The 19,807-nt window shown below is 34.7% G+C and overlaps 1 protein-coding gene across 2 annotated transcripts in view; it reads left to right on the top strand.

The window, feature by feature from the left end:
* The window catches only part of HECTD2 (HECT domain E3 ubiquitin protein ligase 2), a 60,906-nt gene extending 41,915 nt beyond the window's left edge, over window positions 1-18,991 (top strand). For both annotated transcript variants that reach the window (XM_057370933.1, XM_057370932.1), the window contains exons 9-21: window positions 1,306-1,454; window positions 2,853-2,976; window positions 3,711-3,807; window positions 4,682-4,789; window positions 6,643-6,775; window positions 9,162-9,250; window positions 10,286-10,444; window positions 10,752-10,826; window positions 11,677-11,764; window positions 12,017-12,123; window positions 13,334-13,449; window positions 14,069-14,212; window positions 16,466-18,991. In XM_057370933.1, coding sequence (XP_057226916.1) covers window positions 1,306-1,454; window positions 2,853-2,976; window positions 3,711-3,807; window positions 4,682-4,789; window positions 6,643-6,775; window positions 9,162-9,250; window positions 10,286-10,444; window positions 10,752-10,826; window positions 11,677-11,764; window positions 12,017-12,123; window positions 13,334-13,449; window positions 14,069-14,212; window positions 16,466-16,586 — 1,510 coding nt within the window. In that variant the 3' untranslated portion in view covers window positions 16,587-18,991. The remainder of the gene's footprint in view (window positions 1-1,305; window positions 1,455-2,852; window positions 2,977-3,710; window positions 3,808-4,681; window positions 4,790-6,642; window positions 6,776-9,161; window positions 9,251-10,285; window positions 10,445-10,751; window positions 10,827-11,676; window positions 11,765-12,016; window positions 12,124-13,333; window positions 13,450-14,068; window positions 14,213-16,465) is intronic.
* Window positions 18,992-19,807: the final 816 nt, after the last annotated feature.

Below are 19,807 nucleotides of genomic sequence, written 5' to 3'. Positions count from 1 at the left end.
TATATGGAAGTTAATTTAATTAAGAGATTGTCCACATGTATTTTGAAAGCAACAAAACCATAGTCCACTTAACGATACTGATTTATAGATGCAAACTGTATATAATGTATTTAAATTATTATATTTATGCAAAAAATCCTTAATTTCAAAATAATTTATTTTTGATAAGACATACAAAATAACGTGTGTACATTTTTAGTTATATGTTTATATGGTATTATTAAAACAAATAATCTTTGTTTAAATAAAGTTTTATCTTGTATAACTTGTAAAAGATACTGTAATGTTACTATACKGTACAGAAATCACAGAGAAACTAGCGTCCTTGCTTCCTAGTGTAATAGAGGTGGTGAGAGAGTGTGGTTAGAGCATTAAGTTTGTATTTAATTGAAATAACTGTAATAGTGCCTCCTAATAAAGTCATATGGGGGTAACTGCCCAAAGAGCAGCTCATAAGTTGGGATTCAGATTGCTTTCCTTGTACTGACTGTGCAAAAAGTTCAGTTTGAAGTAAAAAAAACAGTTTGGCCATATTCACRATTTCCATTCTCCTAGGGAGTCTTAATTAAGGATTTTCTTCTCTGCAAGGATGGTAATTCAATTTCCCTCCGCCTCCCTATGTTCAGTTTTGCTTAAAATGGTGGTAAAATATTACTTAATTTGAACTGCTTTTACAAATCAGGTTTCTGCTCTTGGTTAAGGATGCAATACGCATATCAATGTTTTTAGTCTTAAAGCATATATTAGATATGAAAACCATTAAAATAAGAGAGCACTCATTTAGAAAAGGCTATTTTAGCCTGCCTACACATATATGTGTATTGTTGTGCTATTATGGAAGTGGTGCAGCATGTAATTTAAAATATGCACTTGTCACAAACCTATGAAGCATATTCCACTTTTTATTTARAAGGACCCAAATAAAAAAATCAAAACTCCTCAGTAATAAGTGTGGAATGAAATAGATGAGGATTTTTGATTAGCTTACTATAAGTCAAGAACAGATAATGATTCTATTGGTTTGTTTTTTTTTTCACAGACTTACAGAACATAGTTAGGGGTGCACTGAAGAGAACTACCATGTGTCAATATTTAAAAGCATGCTTCTTCAAACTTTATATTTGGAATTTTGTTTTTGTGAGCAGGACAAGAGAGTATTAAAAAAAAACTTCTACAAGTTTTAAAATTTAAATTAAAAAAAGAATTGAAAACCATTTTTTAAAAAAGCACTGACATTTGATAACATAAACTCTAGTGCAGAGAGTGGTCATTTACATGAGAGTAAATGCAGCATGTCTGTTGTAGGATTTCACAGAGGAGGTTCAAGCAGGTGGTGGACAGGTTACTGCAATTTATTTCTTTACGGCTGTTCCCTGCAAAACCTGAAGAGTTTCCACCAATGGTGAAATGTACCTGGTGGATTCCATCAGCAACAAAAGTCCTGGCTTTATTTAGTAGGTATTTTTCTTGAACTCTGTATGCATTTATATGTTTTTATGTGTACATTTGTGTGTGTATATAAAGTTTGTTTTTTATATATGTATATGCACACGCATATTGCAAGAGGGTGGTTTTTACTGCTTCTCTTCTGGGGAGACTGACAATGATGGTGGCACAGCACAAACTACAATAAAATGGTAAAAAGTAGTAAGTAACAGAGTCTTTCTTTGGTCAGTCTTCCTAATTGTTTTTCAGTAGAGGATATTTAGTACACATAGTTTTCATGTGACAATTACTGAAGGTCATTCAAACAGAAATCCACAGAAGTAACCAATGGTGAAGGTTTCCCTTAGATTTATAAAAGAAATGGTTTTAAATGTGTAGCTGCCAGAATTTCTTCTGTAACTCACCTACCTCAGATACCTCAGATACCTACAGATATTTAGTATCTGAAGGAAGTTAAGCAATGCATGTGCCTCTCATATCCAAAACTACAGCTTAAAAAAAGTAAATCCCTGCTCAGTTCAACACAGAGCACAGCAAATTTGACTACTGCAAATATAAACCTCCTCGACTGCTGCCAGTAATTAGAGCACTCACTTTGTCCTTTTTAGGAGAAAAAAACAACCAATTGAAAATTAATATCTCAATCAATGTGTGTTCATTATCAATTTAAAACTTAAAAGTATTCTGCACTGTCCTGCCTGTCCAGAGTTAGGCACATAAGCACACCTGTATTTAAAACCAAGATGTGTGTTTTATAGTCATCTGTCAAAGTGTTACTAGTTCTTTAWTTCTGGAAAAAGAGCTATTTTGTAGATCAAGACACTGCTTTGTGTCTGACCAAAATTAAATTATGCTGAAGTGTAAATAGAGAAGATTTATTAGCAGTTTGACATACATTATATGAATGTAATGATAGCTTAAATGTGAATTGATGTTTTTCCCTGGGTCAAGTACTTCATTTTTGTGTAGGTCTAGTTGGTATCCTGGAAAAAAGGTAGATGATATAGCCACAGCTGCTTGAAATTATATAGGTATTTTTAAACACCTTCATTTATCAAACTGCTTTTTCACAAATTTCAGCAGAACATAGCATCCTTTATCTGTGAAATCTTAATTTAGTGTATGTCAATAAGGAAGCCTGAAGAATGAAACTGAAGCTCACTTGTCAGAGAATGGGCTGAGTTAGGGATTTAGTGTTTTCTGCAGTAATTAATGTGATGTCCTATGGTRTTACAATGTAGCTATGATTCTGTAGCTAAGACTGAGCTAAGTTCTGTAGCCAAATTATTAAATTTTTAGTATTAATTTAGATGTGGCTTATGGTTTCTGAGATCACTGGTGCTCATGATGCTGAGATGTGCAGAATCCAGGCATTATTTTAAAAGGCTTTTGTGTTTTCTTTGTAGATGCTGCAAATAGTCTCATTAGCCCTCCTATTATTTCATATACGGATTTCTATAATTCTACACTTGATCATATTGATCTTATGGAAGAATATCATAACTGGCAATGCTGTGGGAATTCTCACAGGTATGAGGAATAACTGGTTGTTTCTTGTTGAGTACTACTTCAAAGCACTCTATCTACACTATGTGTATCAATATTAATGTATATATCTACACAGTGTCTGTATATATGATGTGCATACAATGTATGTGTATATATATCCATATTAAATACTGTATTTTATTAGGAAAAACATATTGTAGCTGCTACTTAGTTGCTACTGCATGGATGTGAGATTGACTGGAATAAATCTCACTCTGACTTTGCAAACTGGAGAAAAGGYATAAAATATGGATGATGGTAATAAATTAGGTTTATTAATTATTGGCATGGAGTTCTAACTGTGTCTTAGTACAAACATATTAYAGCCTCCAATACATTCATAGGCATTTTCCTTGCCTTTAGCAGCAGTTGGGGAAAACTTGGAGACCATAATTTGCTCCACTGAATCAGGTATTTCAGGCTAAGCTTCTGTCTGATACCTGATATTCTACTTGGGAAGGAAAAAAAAAACAAGTAGACAAAACAAACCACACAAAACCCAAATGACAAAAGATAAGTAATTACAGTTTCTAGCAATATTTGCAAATAACAGTTTGTTTTATTGAATCAAGTATCTCTGTATAGAAAGTGAAAAAAMCAGCAGCTATTTGCAAATTGTCAGTGGAGGGATTAGTTACTCAATGATAATTCACTCCTATGTTCTTAAATATTCTAGATGCTAGAAGAAAATATTTTATCTTCTTTTCTCTTACTAGGTTTTCTTTCTGTCAATACCCATTTATTATTTCTATAGCAGCAAAAAAAGTTATTATTCAAAGGGACTCAGAACAGCAAATGATAAGTATTGCACGGGTAAGTTAATAATAAATGTTTGTGTCTCATTCACTGGTATTTTATAAGTTACATGTGAGCTGTCATTACAACTTCTGATATTTCTGTCTACCCTGAAAAAGAACTTAAACCATTTTACTCTGAATAGTTTACAAATGYCCATGCTGGATTCTCTCAGCACTTTTTAATTTTTGTGTACTTAGCTTCAGGATCCTTATAGATAACAGTGTTGGTGAGAAAGAGTAATTGACTTCCTTTTTCCTCTTTTAAGAAACCAGCATAATGTGACTCACRTGTTAAATTAACAAAATTATTAAGGAAGAAAAATTCCATTCGAATTTTGGACTGTTTTGTATTTTATTCTATGAAGGTGTGTTTTCATGGAAGACCAAGATTCAACTGTATACTTTCAGGYTGTGAAAGAGGTACTGCTTCTGGGCAGCCTCTTCTGCTTGGAAAGAGGCACTGTCTGCCTCCCTCAGTGATAGTTATCTACAGGTGATAGGTGATTCTCTTTTCCTCCGTGCTGTGTGGCAGCACCAGCACTATCCATTCCAGTCTTGCTGGATATGCCTTGTGAATTGCTAATTAAAGCACAAGCCAGCTTCCAGAATCTTATGGGTATATTTTTAACAATATGGGAAGTCAAAAAAATTGTTGCACAATTGCCACCTTCTTGTTAAACTTCCCACTAAGTTTGTTCAAATATAGTGTAAATGATATCTGCAGTGGGAAAAAAATTGCTCTTTATTTCTTAGAAGATACTGAGGCAGCTATGATGTYAGGGAAATGTCTTTAATGCAAGATACTGAGAACTTTTCATAGTTACACAAGTGTGACACCTTTTTTTAAATGAAGATACTGCATGTATGATGTTTCTTTTTCAATCAAATAGCAAAGCCTTGTGGATAAAGTCTCTCGCAGACAGAAGCCTGACATGAATATGTTATTCCTGAACGTGAAAGTGAGGAGGACACACCTCGTTAGTGATTCACTTGATGAGGTAACAAAAAAATATAATTGAACTTAGTGTKGCTGCAGAGTAGCTATTGAAGTTAGATTTCAGTTTAATAAGTAACTTTTGCTCTAACAGATTGGGAATATCTCTACATATTACTAAATAAAAAGAACTTAGTTACTGTTAAAATTTCAGTGCTGCAGAACAGGTTGGGTTAGACATTTTGAAATTAATTTCCTGTGCTTATAGTGCTCCATAGCTAAGCCCATAATAAACATACATGCTTGCACATGGTCCGTATTTGTATTTGTAATTTTTGTGTTAAAAATAGAGTGCACAATTATCAGGTTGTGTAGGACTTGAGTCCATGATAGCACCATGAATAGTATGTGACTAATCACTAATGAGGTTGTTCTGTTCTAATTCTTGGAATATTTTTATTCTTTTCCTTCTCTATCCTATAAGAATAATTTTGGGCTTTCTTTTCTTAAATTCTTATCTTGATTTTAGTTAATTCCTCCTGAATGTAAATTTTCATTTTTTAGAAATGGYACATTTAAGTGCCAATAAAGTGGGCAATTCTTCAGTATCCATTGAACCTTGCTAATYATCATTACTTAATGAAATTTAGTCCCCTCTCTGTCTCAACATTGAGAACAGCCTSGTGATACTGAAAACTAAGTCAAGGTAGTGAAAGCAACATCAAACAAATTTGATTGCTCATGTCAGAAAATGTAAGTTTAAACTTTATTTTCTTATATTAAAACCTGCCTATTTTGGCCTTTTCTTAGGCCTTTTCTCCTAAGACGGAAGAAATGTGAGTGGTAATATTGCATTCTCAGGCATTGTAGTTTTTCTTTTAYCACACTAAAATAAACAAGAGCAACTTCAAAAGTTTTTAGTCAAAATATTCACCTATTTATTTCTGATGTTTTCTTSTACCCATCTCAGAGATGAGTAAGAATGTATTGTATATTCATATTCTCAAAATTGTGGGGCATGGCAGGTGGAGGGGGAAGATGTCTTACTTGTATTTCAAATTTTAAAAAATAATTTGCAAAGGAAAATCACTTCAGCTAATGAATAACTTGTTTCACATAACACACATACCTRTAGTTATAAAATTTGTGTAACATGAGTTTACATGAGCAGCTAACAACATGAAGATTATTTTAGCACATGCATATTCCTAAGTGKTTTAAAAACTTCCTCTGGAGCTGGACAGTAGTTAAGAGTTTAAAGAAAACTTGTTTAGGGACTCAATCTGAAAGATCACTGTTAATTGTAAAAGGCTGTAATCTAATGCTTTGCAGGTTTTTTGTGTACCTGGATGAAATGCTGTCTCTTAGGACAAAGCAATGAAAAGAGCTTGTTATCATTGTCTGAAAAACAGCTGTAAAAGCAGCTGATACTTTCTGGCAGGCACCTTACACAGAACCAAATGGTATCCAAATACTGACAGTGTTAGCTTACTTCCTTATTTCTAAATATTTCCAAATTATGTGCAATTATGTCTAATTCCTTTCTTAATTTGTCATTTCTTCCCAGTAGAACATCTGATGTAAAAGGTAAAAAATTACATAGGTCTGAAATATTCYAGACAGACTCAATTCTCTGTATCTAAGTGCTCATTAAGTCTATTTGTACACCAACTAACTTCAAGCCCAGAGAGCGATACCATGTGCAAAGTAGTTGATGGTGTCAAGTAGTYATAATTGTCTTGCTTCTGCAATTCAGTTATTGTTTTAATATAGTTTTGACCTATTTGTATAAAATTATGCAAAATAAGATTTTAAACAAAGCAAGAGTGGTAGAGGCAGAAGTGTGTTCTCTATGGTTAGCAATAGTGATAATATGTTAAATCTCCTTTTTCTTCTTCTCTAYCTATTTCACAATAGCTAGCAAGGAAGAAGGCAGATCTGAAAAAGAAGTTAAAAGTCACATTTGTAGGGGAAGCTGGTCTTGATATGGGGGGCCTAACAAAAGAATGGTTTCTTCTTCTGATTCGACAGATTTTTCACCCAGATTATGGTGAGTCCTCATAAATATTCTTAAATAATTTCTGAGAATTTGTTTGGACTCTGTGTAAGCACTACTCTGCAATAATGGAAAGGTCTTTATATTATAGATACTGTTTTCAGCACAAATCCAAAACACAGCCTTGTACTAGCTATACTAGCTATTGGCTACTGAGGAAATTATCCCAGCCTAAAGTAGCACAATGGTTGAGGGGAAAAAAAAAAAAAAAAAAAAAAAAAAAAAAGATATTTTGAGTATATAGAAGATTGTAAGACATGAATGAGCTGTCATAAACAAGCAATTCCTTCTACCTGTTTTATAGTGATGTAGATGGATCTGGATGAGTCTTATGCACCACTCTAATGAACTTCCTCTAGGCATGGATACATTACTGATGACTTTGTGGGTAAAGTGTTGCCAGAATGGCTTTGAAACTGATTTCCAGGGACTTGAGCATAACACCTGATAGTCACTGGCAGAATGCAAGACTTGTCTGTCTTTGCCTGGAAGTGTTCATGTCCCCTAAATTCATGGTCCTTTGTTGTGTACAGGACTCTTTCTAGAGGTATAGAATTTTAAAACATAAATATGTCCTCATACCTGCTGAGATTGCTATTTGCCTGTAGCCATTTTTCTACTAAAAAGGGGTCTGTGTGGCGACATGACATTGGTAATASCAACCTTAATAGAAAACAATTTCTCTTGCAGAAAGTGTTCTGTAAGTTTGACAGTTAGTAAAAATGCTGTCAGCAGAGCCTGGTAACTGATGAGTTTGGAAACATTCAGAGTAATTTATTTTTTCACCATCTCTGGCAGGCTTCCTTTCTTTAAAGTGCAAATTTTTTCATTGTTACGACTATCAGACAAGTGTRGGAGGAGTTCAGAAATATTCTTGTCCCTTGGAAAGGGACTGTATCCTCTGYTGTCTTCAATGTTTAAGTTGCAAATAATGTGTCAGAAACTTGGAAGGGAAAATATCACTGTTATTACCCTTTCCAGGTTAGCTGATTCTTAAGGTTTAAGTTCTGGAATTTTAAAACTCTTAATTAACTCAGCTGTCTGCTTGCCTATGTGTTTCACRATGCTTTCTTTATCTTGGTGTGAACCATTAATAAATGGGATTCAAAACCTATTTGGTTCCAGCATCCCTATGATCTTTCAGTATGTGAACCTTACATGCAGCTGTTCTGTTTCYTCTGGTAATGGCAGTGTCTAAACTYYTTGTGATGAGCACCTTTTTGAGCTAGAGTTCAAAAGATGAAGTTAAATTGTTCAGGAGAGTGGGGGGTCGAAGGTGAAGGCAGGTTTTTGCCTATAATTTGTCGTAAGAACTAGATGTCCCTGAAACAAATTGGATTTTCATTCTTTTTCTTTTTATCAAAAATAATTTGATTTTTTTMTCATTTAAATATTATTTTTCACAACTTTATCTTCTAACAGAGCTGCAGTGAGCTATTGCATACAAAATGTGCTTAGAACTATTGAGTGCTATGGTTTGTACAGACCATGGAAACAATAATAAACTTGGCCCATTCAATCCCAACAAACTAAAACAGGTCATCATGTTTTATCCAGTTTATTTCTGCGTTAGAGCACGCTTATGTGAGTGTGTCTTGCTTCTCTAAGCAATACTTCCTAGGCATTTTAGAGCTGTTATCTGCTTTCATTATGTAGGTTTTTACTTTSTGTCACTCTTTAAAACAGAATGTTCCGTATCTGATGCAAATAGCAGTCAAACTCATCTATACTCATGATTTCAGTAGGATCTAGCTTGTCATTTAGACCCATGAGTGCCTTTTTTTAGGGTACATGTGGTTTGGGGCTTTTTTAACTTTTCTAGTGTGATTTTTTGACAGAAAATATGAAACATACCCCTTTGCTGCTAGTGTGTGTGTGTGTATAACATAAACCATTTACAGCTTTCTATTCTAAGAAGGTAAAGGTTCTGGTGTCTGTCTCATGGGATTCATGCCAGCATTTTTAGGGATTGTCATCTGCTATTGTCCCAGGAAGAAAGGAAGTAAGTGGGTTTACATTTCAGTAAGTAAATTTTTGGTTAGACAGTTAATGTTTATGGCAGCACAGATGCTGAAGTGCAATGAAGAAACAGATTGCACAGAGACAGTCCAGATTATCCCATGAAGAATTATTATCCTGAAGAATGTGTTGCACCARCACCCAGCAGGACTGGTGGGCTTGAGCCTGCTCCAGGCTTGGCACTGCCCTTGGTGCTCCTTCCCAAGCGCCTGTTCTGGGTGGGAGCAGAGTCCTGAGAGCTTGCACGGGGATATGGGCACCCCCAGGAGCACTTCTATGGGTGCATGGGTAAGAAAGATGAAGCTCTGTAGGGCTTCTTACAAAGTTCAGGATTTTCAAGGGCCACATTACTGTTCTGCAGGCATGTTCACCTACCACAARGACTCAAACTGCCATTGGTTCAGCAGCTTTAAATGTGATAACTATTCGGAGTTCCGACTGGTTGGAGCTGTATCCTTTTATGTCCAGTAGAATGTGCCAAACGACAGCCATTCGATGAACTGATGTGGGGATGAAATAAGGCACGGGCTAAAGCTACTTCAAAGGTTGTATACACATATGAATTCCATTTCAAATATATTTTCTTTAATATCATTCAGGTAAGTGAACTAAAAATAGGAAAATAATGGTGGTATGTGAGCACACAGTACATTTTACAGTCAGAAATGCTAAGTCAGTATTAAACATGTAACTTTTTTGTGTATGAGTTGTAATTTTTTATGTACTAAAAGCCTCTGAATTCCTTTCAGTGAACATCAATGTGCCTGTGTCATTAATACTTCCTATAAGTCTGTGTTGAGCACTGTGTGGTTTCTTGCTTTTTTATTACAAAATGGAAGCCACATGCTATTTTGGTCACAAGTTTATTTTCTAGATTTTCTGTTGTGCTTATATATAAAGATCTCAGACAAATTATTTAGATAGTATATGCTTATAACTCCACTGAGTTAATGAGGTAATAGTGTCTCCCTTTACTGGTTGCAGTTGGATCACATGATGTTTGTAGGTCTTTTCTAACAGAAGTGTTCTATTCTAGTGAGAAGTTGAATTGGTATGGTTTCAAATTTGTTTCTTGGGATTCACTTATTTGTGCTAATGGATGAGCTGTAGTACCAGTGCAGGTTGGTCTTTATGCWTTTAGATTTATTGAAAAGAAACACTGCTTTATGGAGCTCTCACTAGAATATACATATCTAKCTTCCTCTTTTTTCATAACAGTACTTTGGAAAAATTTATTGTAGAAATGCTTGTATAGAATATTATGAAGAAGATTCTCAAGCATTCTGTTAATGTGCATCATTTGACCATGTTAATTGCTGCTTAATTGTAATGCAAAACTTCATTTAAAATTTTCAGTCCAGAAAGATGAAATAATTTCCATTCCTTCTGTTGAGCATGAATCTTTAAGTATTTTTTTCCAAGCTACAAGAATACTAACTATAATAAGGATGTGTCAGATTTGCCCTTAACATTTGACATATATAGCTTATGGGACTTGCTGTATATAACAGCATCACCTTGGATATTCGTTTTCCACCTTGCTGTTACAAGAAATTATTGAGTCCTCCCATTGTTCCCTGTGATCAYAACACACTTGTAGGCATCTGTGGTGTCACACTAGAGGACCTGTTTCAGATTATGCCTGTAAGTATTAAATTTTAAGAGGTGAAATTTATTTCAGATATAAACAGATATAAAACCTGTTATATTTGTGTMTAGTGCTTGAGTTATAAATTGTTTGAAAGCAGCTCTCTTTTCAGCACAGGCTGATAAATTCTCCTTTTCTTCTGCTGAAAACAGAAAATCGCGGGTTTTTTTCCTAGCATAGTGTGCATTTTAAATATACAGTTTTTTTCAATATACTTTTGTGTAAAACTGCTTYTGGCACATCCTTGCAAAGTGCATCACTCAGTTTTGTAGATTTACTAAAGGTGTTYTACTCATATTGTAGGAGTTGGCGCATGGACTAAATGAACTCCTATCCTATGAAGGCAATGTCGAAGAGGATTTTTACTCAACCTTTCAGGTCATTAAATGCTCAACTATAAGTGCTTCTCAAACTCATTCAGTGATTTTTCCCAATGTTAGAGTGGCAGTGGAGTGGCTTATTACTGTGTGATTGCTGRTTGTTTGGCACATAACTGCACAGAGATCAGCCCTGCCTGGGCCTTCTGGGTGTGCAGTGGCTGTCTTCGTGATGGGACTCTGAGTGTTGTTCCCTGACAGTGGAGGTGGATCCCAGTGCTCACTGCCAGGGTCACTTGGSCAGCTGCTGGTGCATTTCCAGCTCTTTGCTTTCCCTGACACCACCACCTCCTTGCAATCAGTGTCTAACCCAGAAAACAGTCCAAGCTTACTTGGTTGTTCTATGCAGTTTGTCCAGGAAATCTCACTTCAGCAATAGCCTGTTCGAGTTGTTATAATTTTCCCTGCCCTGTTACAGTTTTCCCYGAAACTGCTATTTCAGTCAAGAAAGTCTTTTTCGTTTATTCATTGTTTCAGAACACACATACTAGTTAATGAAATTTCATATTGGTGGTRTTTAGTTCCTAGGTGAACTACAGCAGAACAAATACCTTCTTAATTGTGTTTGCTATTCCTAGATTGTTATTTTATATGGAAAACTCTGTGGCTYCAGAGACTGCAGGTCAGTTTGACATGCCAGTATGTAACAGGGTCGAATTTTCTTCTTTGAATACCAATTTCCTGAGTAATTTGTTGAAAATTGTAATATTTAACCTGTAAAAACCTCACAACCCTCAGAATTACAGAATGTGCTGAAGAGAGAGAGGAAATACATGACATAGTACAAGCTCTATAATTTGTGAGAGTATGAATTTATTTCAGTGCTGACTTTGACTCATCTTTTTCTGTAGGTTTTTCAGGAAGAATTTGGTGTTATAAAATCTTACAACTTAAAGCCAAATGGAGATAAAATTCCAGTCACAAATCGGAATAGAAAAGGTACTTCAATGCRTATTAACTGCACATACTTTGCAGATTAAAGTTTGTCCTTTTCCTTCTTTTGATATAAGCCTAGGTTTTCATTAACAAAACGTGAAAATTAAATGGCCGTAGTCCTTTCTGTCATGCCTACCAATWTAATGGTATCTAAAATAAAATGCACTCATTTTTCATAATTCATTACAATTTTAGAGAGCAGAACAAGTGATTGATTTGTTATTATAATGTAGTAAAATAATTTTTTCTTTTTAGAATATGTGCAGCTCTATGTTGATTTTCTTCTCAATAAATCGATCTACAAACAATTTGCAGCTTTCTATTATGGATTTCATAGTGTCTGTGCTTCGTATGCATTACTGGTAAGAATGAAGTGAAACATAACTCTTCACTTTTATTTCAAGTATTGAACAATGACTTACCTAAATTAAACAAATTGCACTGGATAACTTGAAGATTTGGAAAGAATCTTGATTGATCARTAGACTTGATTAATTCATCATAAGTAGAAGAAACTAATCAGGTAATCAACTATTGTCTGCAGTGTTTCATTGAAAAGCGATAAATAAAGCCCCAGAAGATAGGTTTATCACTGTGTATTCACATAAACTTGACAGGCTTTCCTGTGAAAGTTTACAAGATTTCTTTGTGTTCCCTACATTTAGGAACTGCAGAACAACTGTGTCTGTGTGCTCTTGAGTGACTCCTCTGAAAACATSTATTGCTTTTTGCAGGAAGAACAGTCAGGGAGGTTGAGATTAAACATTCTTCTATTTTCAGTCCTGTTTGACTGTTGGAATGACTTTTGTAATTTACAGCATCCCTTCTGCACTGAGAAAGAAGAGGCAGTTGCAATTTGCATGGGGTTTCCTAAATTCCAATGCAGTTGGTGAACTATGACACCTTGCTGGAAAACRAGATGTGCCCAACTGCAGGACAGGTTCTGGAAGGACAATGAGAGTCCATTGAAATGCCGTTTCATACTTCCATGCAGCTTGGCGATGTTGTAGTAAATGAGTTAGTAGGTTCTGCAGGTGTAAGTTTAGTTGAGTTTATAAACCATTAAACATAGTTTGTAGTTAGAAGCATTTGCTTTGAATAGCAGTGCAAAGTGTACAAACAAGAGTCAAGTTCTGTGAGCCTCTGCTGCTCAGCTGCCCGCACTGGGACTTGTCAGTGTAAATGAGATGGAAGTTGAAATCAAAATTCACTCTCCCTCAGAATTCCATATGTACAAACTTAATTTTGTTCCTGGCCCATCTGTAGTCTGATCAGATGACAGGCAAGTCAGTGTAATAAATGTTAGAATGACAAAGAAGTGAAGGACAAAAGAAATCTACTGAAATAGTGTCCTGTAATTTGCTTTCTACTACATTTGTCAGTAAGAGATTCTTCAAAGTGCTCAAGGATTCATTTTTTCTATAATCACTATGTGTCCAAGTTAGAGACTTATATTGAATGATATTCTGTTAATTTTTCTATAATGACAAAATAAAAATTTAATCTAAATCTAGCAGCATAATTTCTTATTTTTAAAAAAAATTTAAATATTTGATCTTTGATTTATGACAGCTGCTTCGTCCAGAGGAGGTTGAAATTCTTGTCTGTGGCAGTCCTGAACTGGATATGTCTGCTTTACAACGGAGTACCCAATATGAGGGCTACCAAAAAACTGATCTTACTATACGGTAGGCCCGGGGTTTTATTCTAATTACTGAGTTTAAAACATCATGAAATGTTAGACTTCTGGCAGTAATCTCTTCAAGGATAATTCTGAGAATGACTGAAGGTTTAGAAACCTATTTCCAAATAAGACAAAGACACTACTAAGTTATCATAAGTAGGAAGAATTAGATCCTTAATGGTATGTRTTTACTGAATATCCTTAAAAGATTATGCCCGCGTGGAAGTAGAGATAGTTTTAAAAGAATAGCTCCAAATCCTGCATATGAAATCTGAGTATTTTTTATTATCCAGCTATCTAAAAATACTTTTTTTACCCAATGCTCTCTGATACTAAGGTCATTTGTATTAGTGAGTATAAAGCATTTATATTTTWATAGATAAGTGAGGGCATCATTTGGCAAGACGTCATTCCAAAATTAATAAAGCCATCTGTGTGTCAATTCCTTAGAAATTTAACCTTGTGTATTGGRGTACTACTGATGTCTTGTATATTATATTAATTAAGTTCTCAATAAGTGATATTCAACATGTAGTACTTGTAGTTTTATTATCATTTTCATAGTGTTTTTTTTACAATGTTGCATTTTGCAACATTTTCTTCTCCCTCTGCCCTGAGAATAGGTACTTCTGGGATGTAGTACTTGGATTTTCTCTTGACCTTCAAAAGAAGCTGCTACATTTTGCTACAGGAAGTGACAGAGTACCTGTGGGAGGAATGGCTGATCTGAATTTCAAGATTTCAAAGAGTGAAACATCTACTAATTGGTAAGTAATGTTTTGGATTTTAAGATTTTTTTCATTAAAAAGATTTCATTTCGTTTCCCAAGAGCCTTTATTGCTCTTGAATGTCTTTTTAAAGAGAAAACAAATGTACAGGGAGGAAACTGCACGGATTCCTTTAGCTTGCCTTCAAAATGTTATACCCATTTATTGATTACATGGATTTTAAAATTGTTTTTCCAGTGTTTACATTTGAGGCCAGTAATTATTTATAGAGATTACTTACAGGTTTTCAATTCAAATAAATTATTTATTTAATCATTCCTAACATKACAGCTGAGCTAATGAAAATATACCTTGAACTACCATGAATTTTTCTGAATTTGTTAAGTTTGATGGCATTATTTAGCAGCCCCTGCATTTGCAGAAAATGTCTGCATTCTCTCTTGATGGTCTAAATAAGAATTTCAACATGTGTGGCTGCAAAGATGAAGCATTCCTTCAGGGCCCCTGGGGAGTGGTGGATAGAGAAGGTGCTCAGAAGATACAGGAACAGAGCAGTCCTGCAGTTTCATTGTGACAAATTGTTCACTCCAAGTTCATATGTTTCCAATAGAGTTCTGTTTTGTATTGAATGGACTTGAGGCATGCTTTCCACTTACTATTTTCCTTCTTAAGACTGGAGAGAGTCAGTTTAAATAATTTGGAAGCTGTATGGAAAACTTGCTGCTCTGAAGCGCACTGCAAAGTAGTAATTACTGGCCTTACCTAGATTTTCTCAAACATTTAAGGTAATCTAAATGCATAAATGGAACTATATTTTTCAAAGTAAGAATTTTGCTGAGTTTTCTGTGAAGACCTGATCTAAATGCATAAACATAATCAATTTCGAGATTATTTTAAATTTAATTTATCTCATTGATGTGGTATTTCTAGTGCTTTACTCAATGAGCTAATAACTGGTTCCAGTAACATTAAGGGAGCATGAAGATCAGATGAAAAAGGAAGAAAAATCAGTCAACAYTGAATCTCTCTTTATGTTCCTTATGTAAATTGTTCTTTTTCTTAAAGATAAGAAAATGTGTTTTGAAATAGTGTGCATTTTAAACTGCTCTAGGTCTGTGTTTTGCAAGATAATTGCTGCTGTCAGACTGCACTGGGATGGATGTAGACAGCATCATCATATTGCTCACACAATCGGATCRAAGAATGTAATAGCAATAAGAATTGTCAAATTAATAAAAGCTTCTCAACTTTCCAAATTCTGAATTGACTCCAGTCCAACTAACAGATCTTTGCTGATCATTTAAAGGGCAGGGAAGGGCAAGTAACTTGGGTTTCCACATCTGGGGAATATTTTGAAAATGTTTGCCAATGATCARAAGCCAAGTTGGTGCCATTCAAAAGATGAGATGTAATGAAAAGAGATGTAGAGAGCTTTTGAGTCACAGAATAAAATAGGTGTGTCCAAATTTTATAATGTTTTCAGTGTGTTTTCCCAGTGTCAGGTTGAGCTTCAACTCATTGTGTTTCTCCTGTCTCCTCCCCAAGTTATCAACTGTAGGACAAGTCTGTATCCTCAGGTCTGTCACTGTCTCGTGACAGTTTAAAGGGTGAGAAGTTCCTGTAGCTTTTTATTTCCTGTGGCTTCTCAAATCTATTCAAGTGAGAAGCAGAATTTCCAGTGTTTCAGTCAGGCATTCCTTAGCCCTATTGGCAATACATATTATTCAAACTCTCTCTCAGAAGAAACTTGGAACTAAAAGTGTTGGTATAGCTGAGACCAGAATTTGTGAACTGTTGTTTTTCCAGAATTTCAGTCAGTTCTTCARAGCACCCCACTGAGGTCTGTAAGGATGTATTTTACCTGGCTAAACCTTGAGTTCTGTATCCTCACAGATACATAAGTGTGGCTCCTCTTAGGTGTGTCTGTACCTACTGCAGGACCCAACTTCCTTCTCCATGTTGTGGATTCTGACTACACCCAGATTTTGCATTTAGAGAAGTCATGTGATACCTGGAGTCTCCAAAATCTAGGAGATGTTTCCAACTTGAAAAAAAAATAAAGATAGGGGAGGGAGTTGTAGGCAAACAAGTTCACCTGATGTACTTGTGACCAGCAGGGATTTAGTTGCATTCAACAGAACTTGAACCTACAAGATTAGGATAAATGTTCCTTTTACGGGATTTCTTATTTAAGAAATGTTTAACTGAATATGTGTATGCAATTGGCAGTGTTCTGGTTCTATTGCATTATTATTAAGTGAGTTTTGTTGGGTATTTTTTAAATTGCTTTAGGTTACCTGTGGCCCATACTTGCTTCAACCAGCTGTGTCTCCCTCCTTACAAGAACAAGAAGGAACTGAAGCAGAAGCTGATCATCGGAATTTCAAATGCAGAGGGGTTTGGTTTAGAATAAGATTAAATACTGCAAGGACAGCATTTTTATGTAGCATTCACTCTCTTCTAATTGTGCCTTTAAGCTTTTCCTTGTTATGTCTCTTGATACCGTGCCAGTTTTATGTCATTTAGATATTTTTTTTTAATTAAATATGAAGTGTGTGTTTTTTTCCTGAATGGCAATACATTTACTGCTTGCTTTGTCASAAAAAGTAGCTTTCTTTGTACAAGAAGTTCCTCTGTTGGATAAATGAAACCCAACTAAGACAATTCCCAAGTTTTCATTTTTTTCTTGATTGCACTTTATCATTAATCACAATTCCTTTACATCAAGTTATCCCACTGGGAGATAATATACTGAATATTCCTGTTAGTTGATCCCAGTGGTATATTGTTTTCAATTAACATTGATCATAGAAAAGATATATCGTCAGCATGTAGCCATTTTTTTCACAAAGGCAAATAGGAATTTTAGTCTTTATAAAATGTATGTAGTTTCATTATTCTGGTTTTCCTCTCAGTGAAACCAGCTGTCTAAGWAGTATGTAAATAACTGCCTGTGAAGAAAAAGGATTTTGATAGTGCCATTTACTGCTAAAAAATTATTTTTTATGAGTAAGAGGTTTTAGATGTTGTATATTCAGCTTTTACACTTGACTGTACAAGAGTGTTAAAAGGTATTTTTTCAGCTTGAGGGGATCCAAGTTCAAGCTATAGGTATTAAGGAATTTGTATTTTCATTCTTTACAGCAAACTAACCAGATCTACTGTAGCATTATAGTAAACAAAACTAGGTACTTAAATTCTACATCTGGTGAGATGCTTTAGGAAGATAATTATATCCACAACATGTGGAAAACTGATATAGTGTATCATTTTATTATTGTTTGCAGCAACTTTACTGAAAGTCTTAAATAAGCTGTTACAGAAGTGAATACAATAATATTTTGGAAGAATGGTGCAACTTCCATTAACTAGGAGACCAGCATTAAAAAACAACTTTTTGGATTTTTCTGCACAAACTACRTGAAAAGAATTCTTGGTATGTGTGCTCTGAGTTAGTAAATTAGCAGCTGGGGAAGAAATAGTTCTAAAATACTGAAATAATTGTTAAGTCTGGGTTTTATTCATTAAATGGAAAGAATTTATCAGCATGCAGTATAATATTTTAAAACATGACTAGCTGCTGTGTGTTCTGCAGATTTTTCTTTCAGCTGAATAAGGCCCAGATCATCAGAGACACTTTGGCATCTAATTTGTCAGCTTTCCCCATTGACTTTTGCTGGGGCATGGATGCATAAATATCYTGTAGTGTCTGTAGTCAAATGCTATAGTAATCTTCTCTTCACTCTCATTATTATTTACATACAATCAGCTGATTTACAAATCATAAATTCATCTGATGAATTAATTCTTTCAAAGCTRTTGTGGGTATTCTTCAATAGCTGAGTGTAAATTTTTTTATTTCTTTCTCCTAGAAAAGTTACCGGTGATTTCACTGTTTTATTAAATAAGAGATAAATATTAGGATATTTCAGAATATTCAGCACTCTATTTATTGTGCTATCCTTGAAACCAGTAATAAAATTTCCATTGACTTCAGCCTAGAACTAAACTAGGTTAGCATGAAAAGTGTGAAAAAGCAGTGCTGAAAAATTCTGCATTTTTACATTGTATCTCCCAAATGGAGATTTTAAAATAAATTTTAACTTGCAGGATTTCAGATGTTAAGAAATAAATTAAGCTTTCACTGTTGCACTGAATGAACTAGATAGCTGCRAGCTATGTTAAATTTCTAACAGCTGAATATGGATGTAGGTAAGAAATCTGGAAACACCACCTCCCCCTTTTCCTCCCTTTGTAGAATTGGATTCATGAAAGGTTGGCTTATGAATAAATAGCTATACAGTTTATCTGAAAACATGGCAAATAAGCCAAAATATTTTTTTARGGCTTAAGCCCACTTTTAATAACTATTTATCTATTATTGTTAAAATAAAAGCTTTATCTTTTCTCATTTTCACTGAATTGCACTTTGCCTTCTGTTTAGTTTTATTTATTGGAGCTTTTTTTTGAGATAATGTATAATATTACCTCAGAATTCTAAAAAAGGCTATTGTATTTGCATCAGTTTTTAAATAAGATTGTCATTCAAAGACATTTTATATATTTCCTGATGTTGATAAATTAAATAGTAAATTTTGTATTTGTTAAATGAGAGCATTGCACTGTATTTATGAAATAAGCCTCTGATAATTTAAAAACTTTTATTCAAAGATGTTTTGTTGTTCTTTTGTCTTGCCCTGTAATCCAACAAATCTTTTTTTATCTCCATCATTGTTTCGTACTGTACAAACAAAATCTGGTTTGTATAAACTTGTTCATTMCTAAGTATCTATTTTTATGTATTAAAATTGTCCAGTCATTAAATCAAATATTTCAATTTATGATCTCACTTGTATAATTTCAGATTTCCAAAACTGGTCATAATGGGTTTAAATTCATGCTCAACCTCTTTGCTTTTGTCCTTTTTCTTTTGAAARTTTTTCTTTACTGTAACAGTTCTGCTAAAACATTGCATGGCTCACTGAAAAGAAACTAAGTTTCCACAACCAGACATACACCAAGACTTATATTTCATATTTCATTTATAGTCATAATTACAGGTGTTCTGGTGCATATCATGGTGTAAAATATCTTTCGATCATGGATTGAACAATTGGGGTTATTCCACATGGAGATGAGGAGTCTTCAGGGCACATCACTGCAGCCTTCTGGTACCTTAAGGGGGCTGATAAAGAGGAGGGAGCGGGACTTTTATATGGGCAGACAGTGACAGGACAAGTGGAAATGGTTTTAAACTGAAAGAGGGCAGGTTTAGAGGAGATGTTAGGAAGAAGTTCTTTATTCAGGGGATGGTGTAGCACTGGAACRGGTTATCCAGAGAAGCTGTGGGTCATCAGTAGAAGTATTCAAGGCCAGGCTGGATGGAGCCTGGGGAACCTGCTCTAGTGAATGGCATCCCTGCCCATGGCAGAGGGGCTGGAACTACATGATCTTTTAGGCTCCCTCCAACCCAAACCATTCTATGGTGCTGTGATTCTAACTTAATTTTCCTTATTTTTTTTTGCTACCTCAGTTGCCAGATTACTTAGAGGTGAAAGGAGAGACAAAGCCACAAGCTGTTGGATGTTTTGTCTTTTATATTTTTTCTGCCTAATTTGGACATTAAAATCAGGA

Source organism: Malurus melanocephalus, unplaced genomic scaffold (assembly GCF_030028575.1).
Source record: "Malurus melanocephalus ecotype Western Australia unplaced genomic scaffold, MMel_1.1 scaffold_137, whole genome shotgun sequence".
NCBI classification, from domain to species: Eukaryota; Metazoa; Chordata; class Aves; order Passeriformes; family Maluridae; genus Malurus; species Malurus melanocephalus.
This window is presented reverse-complemented; position numbering and strand designations above follow the sequence as displayed.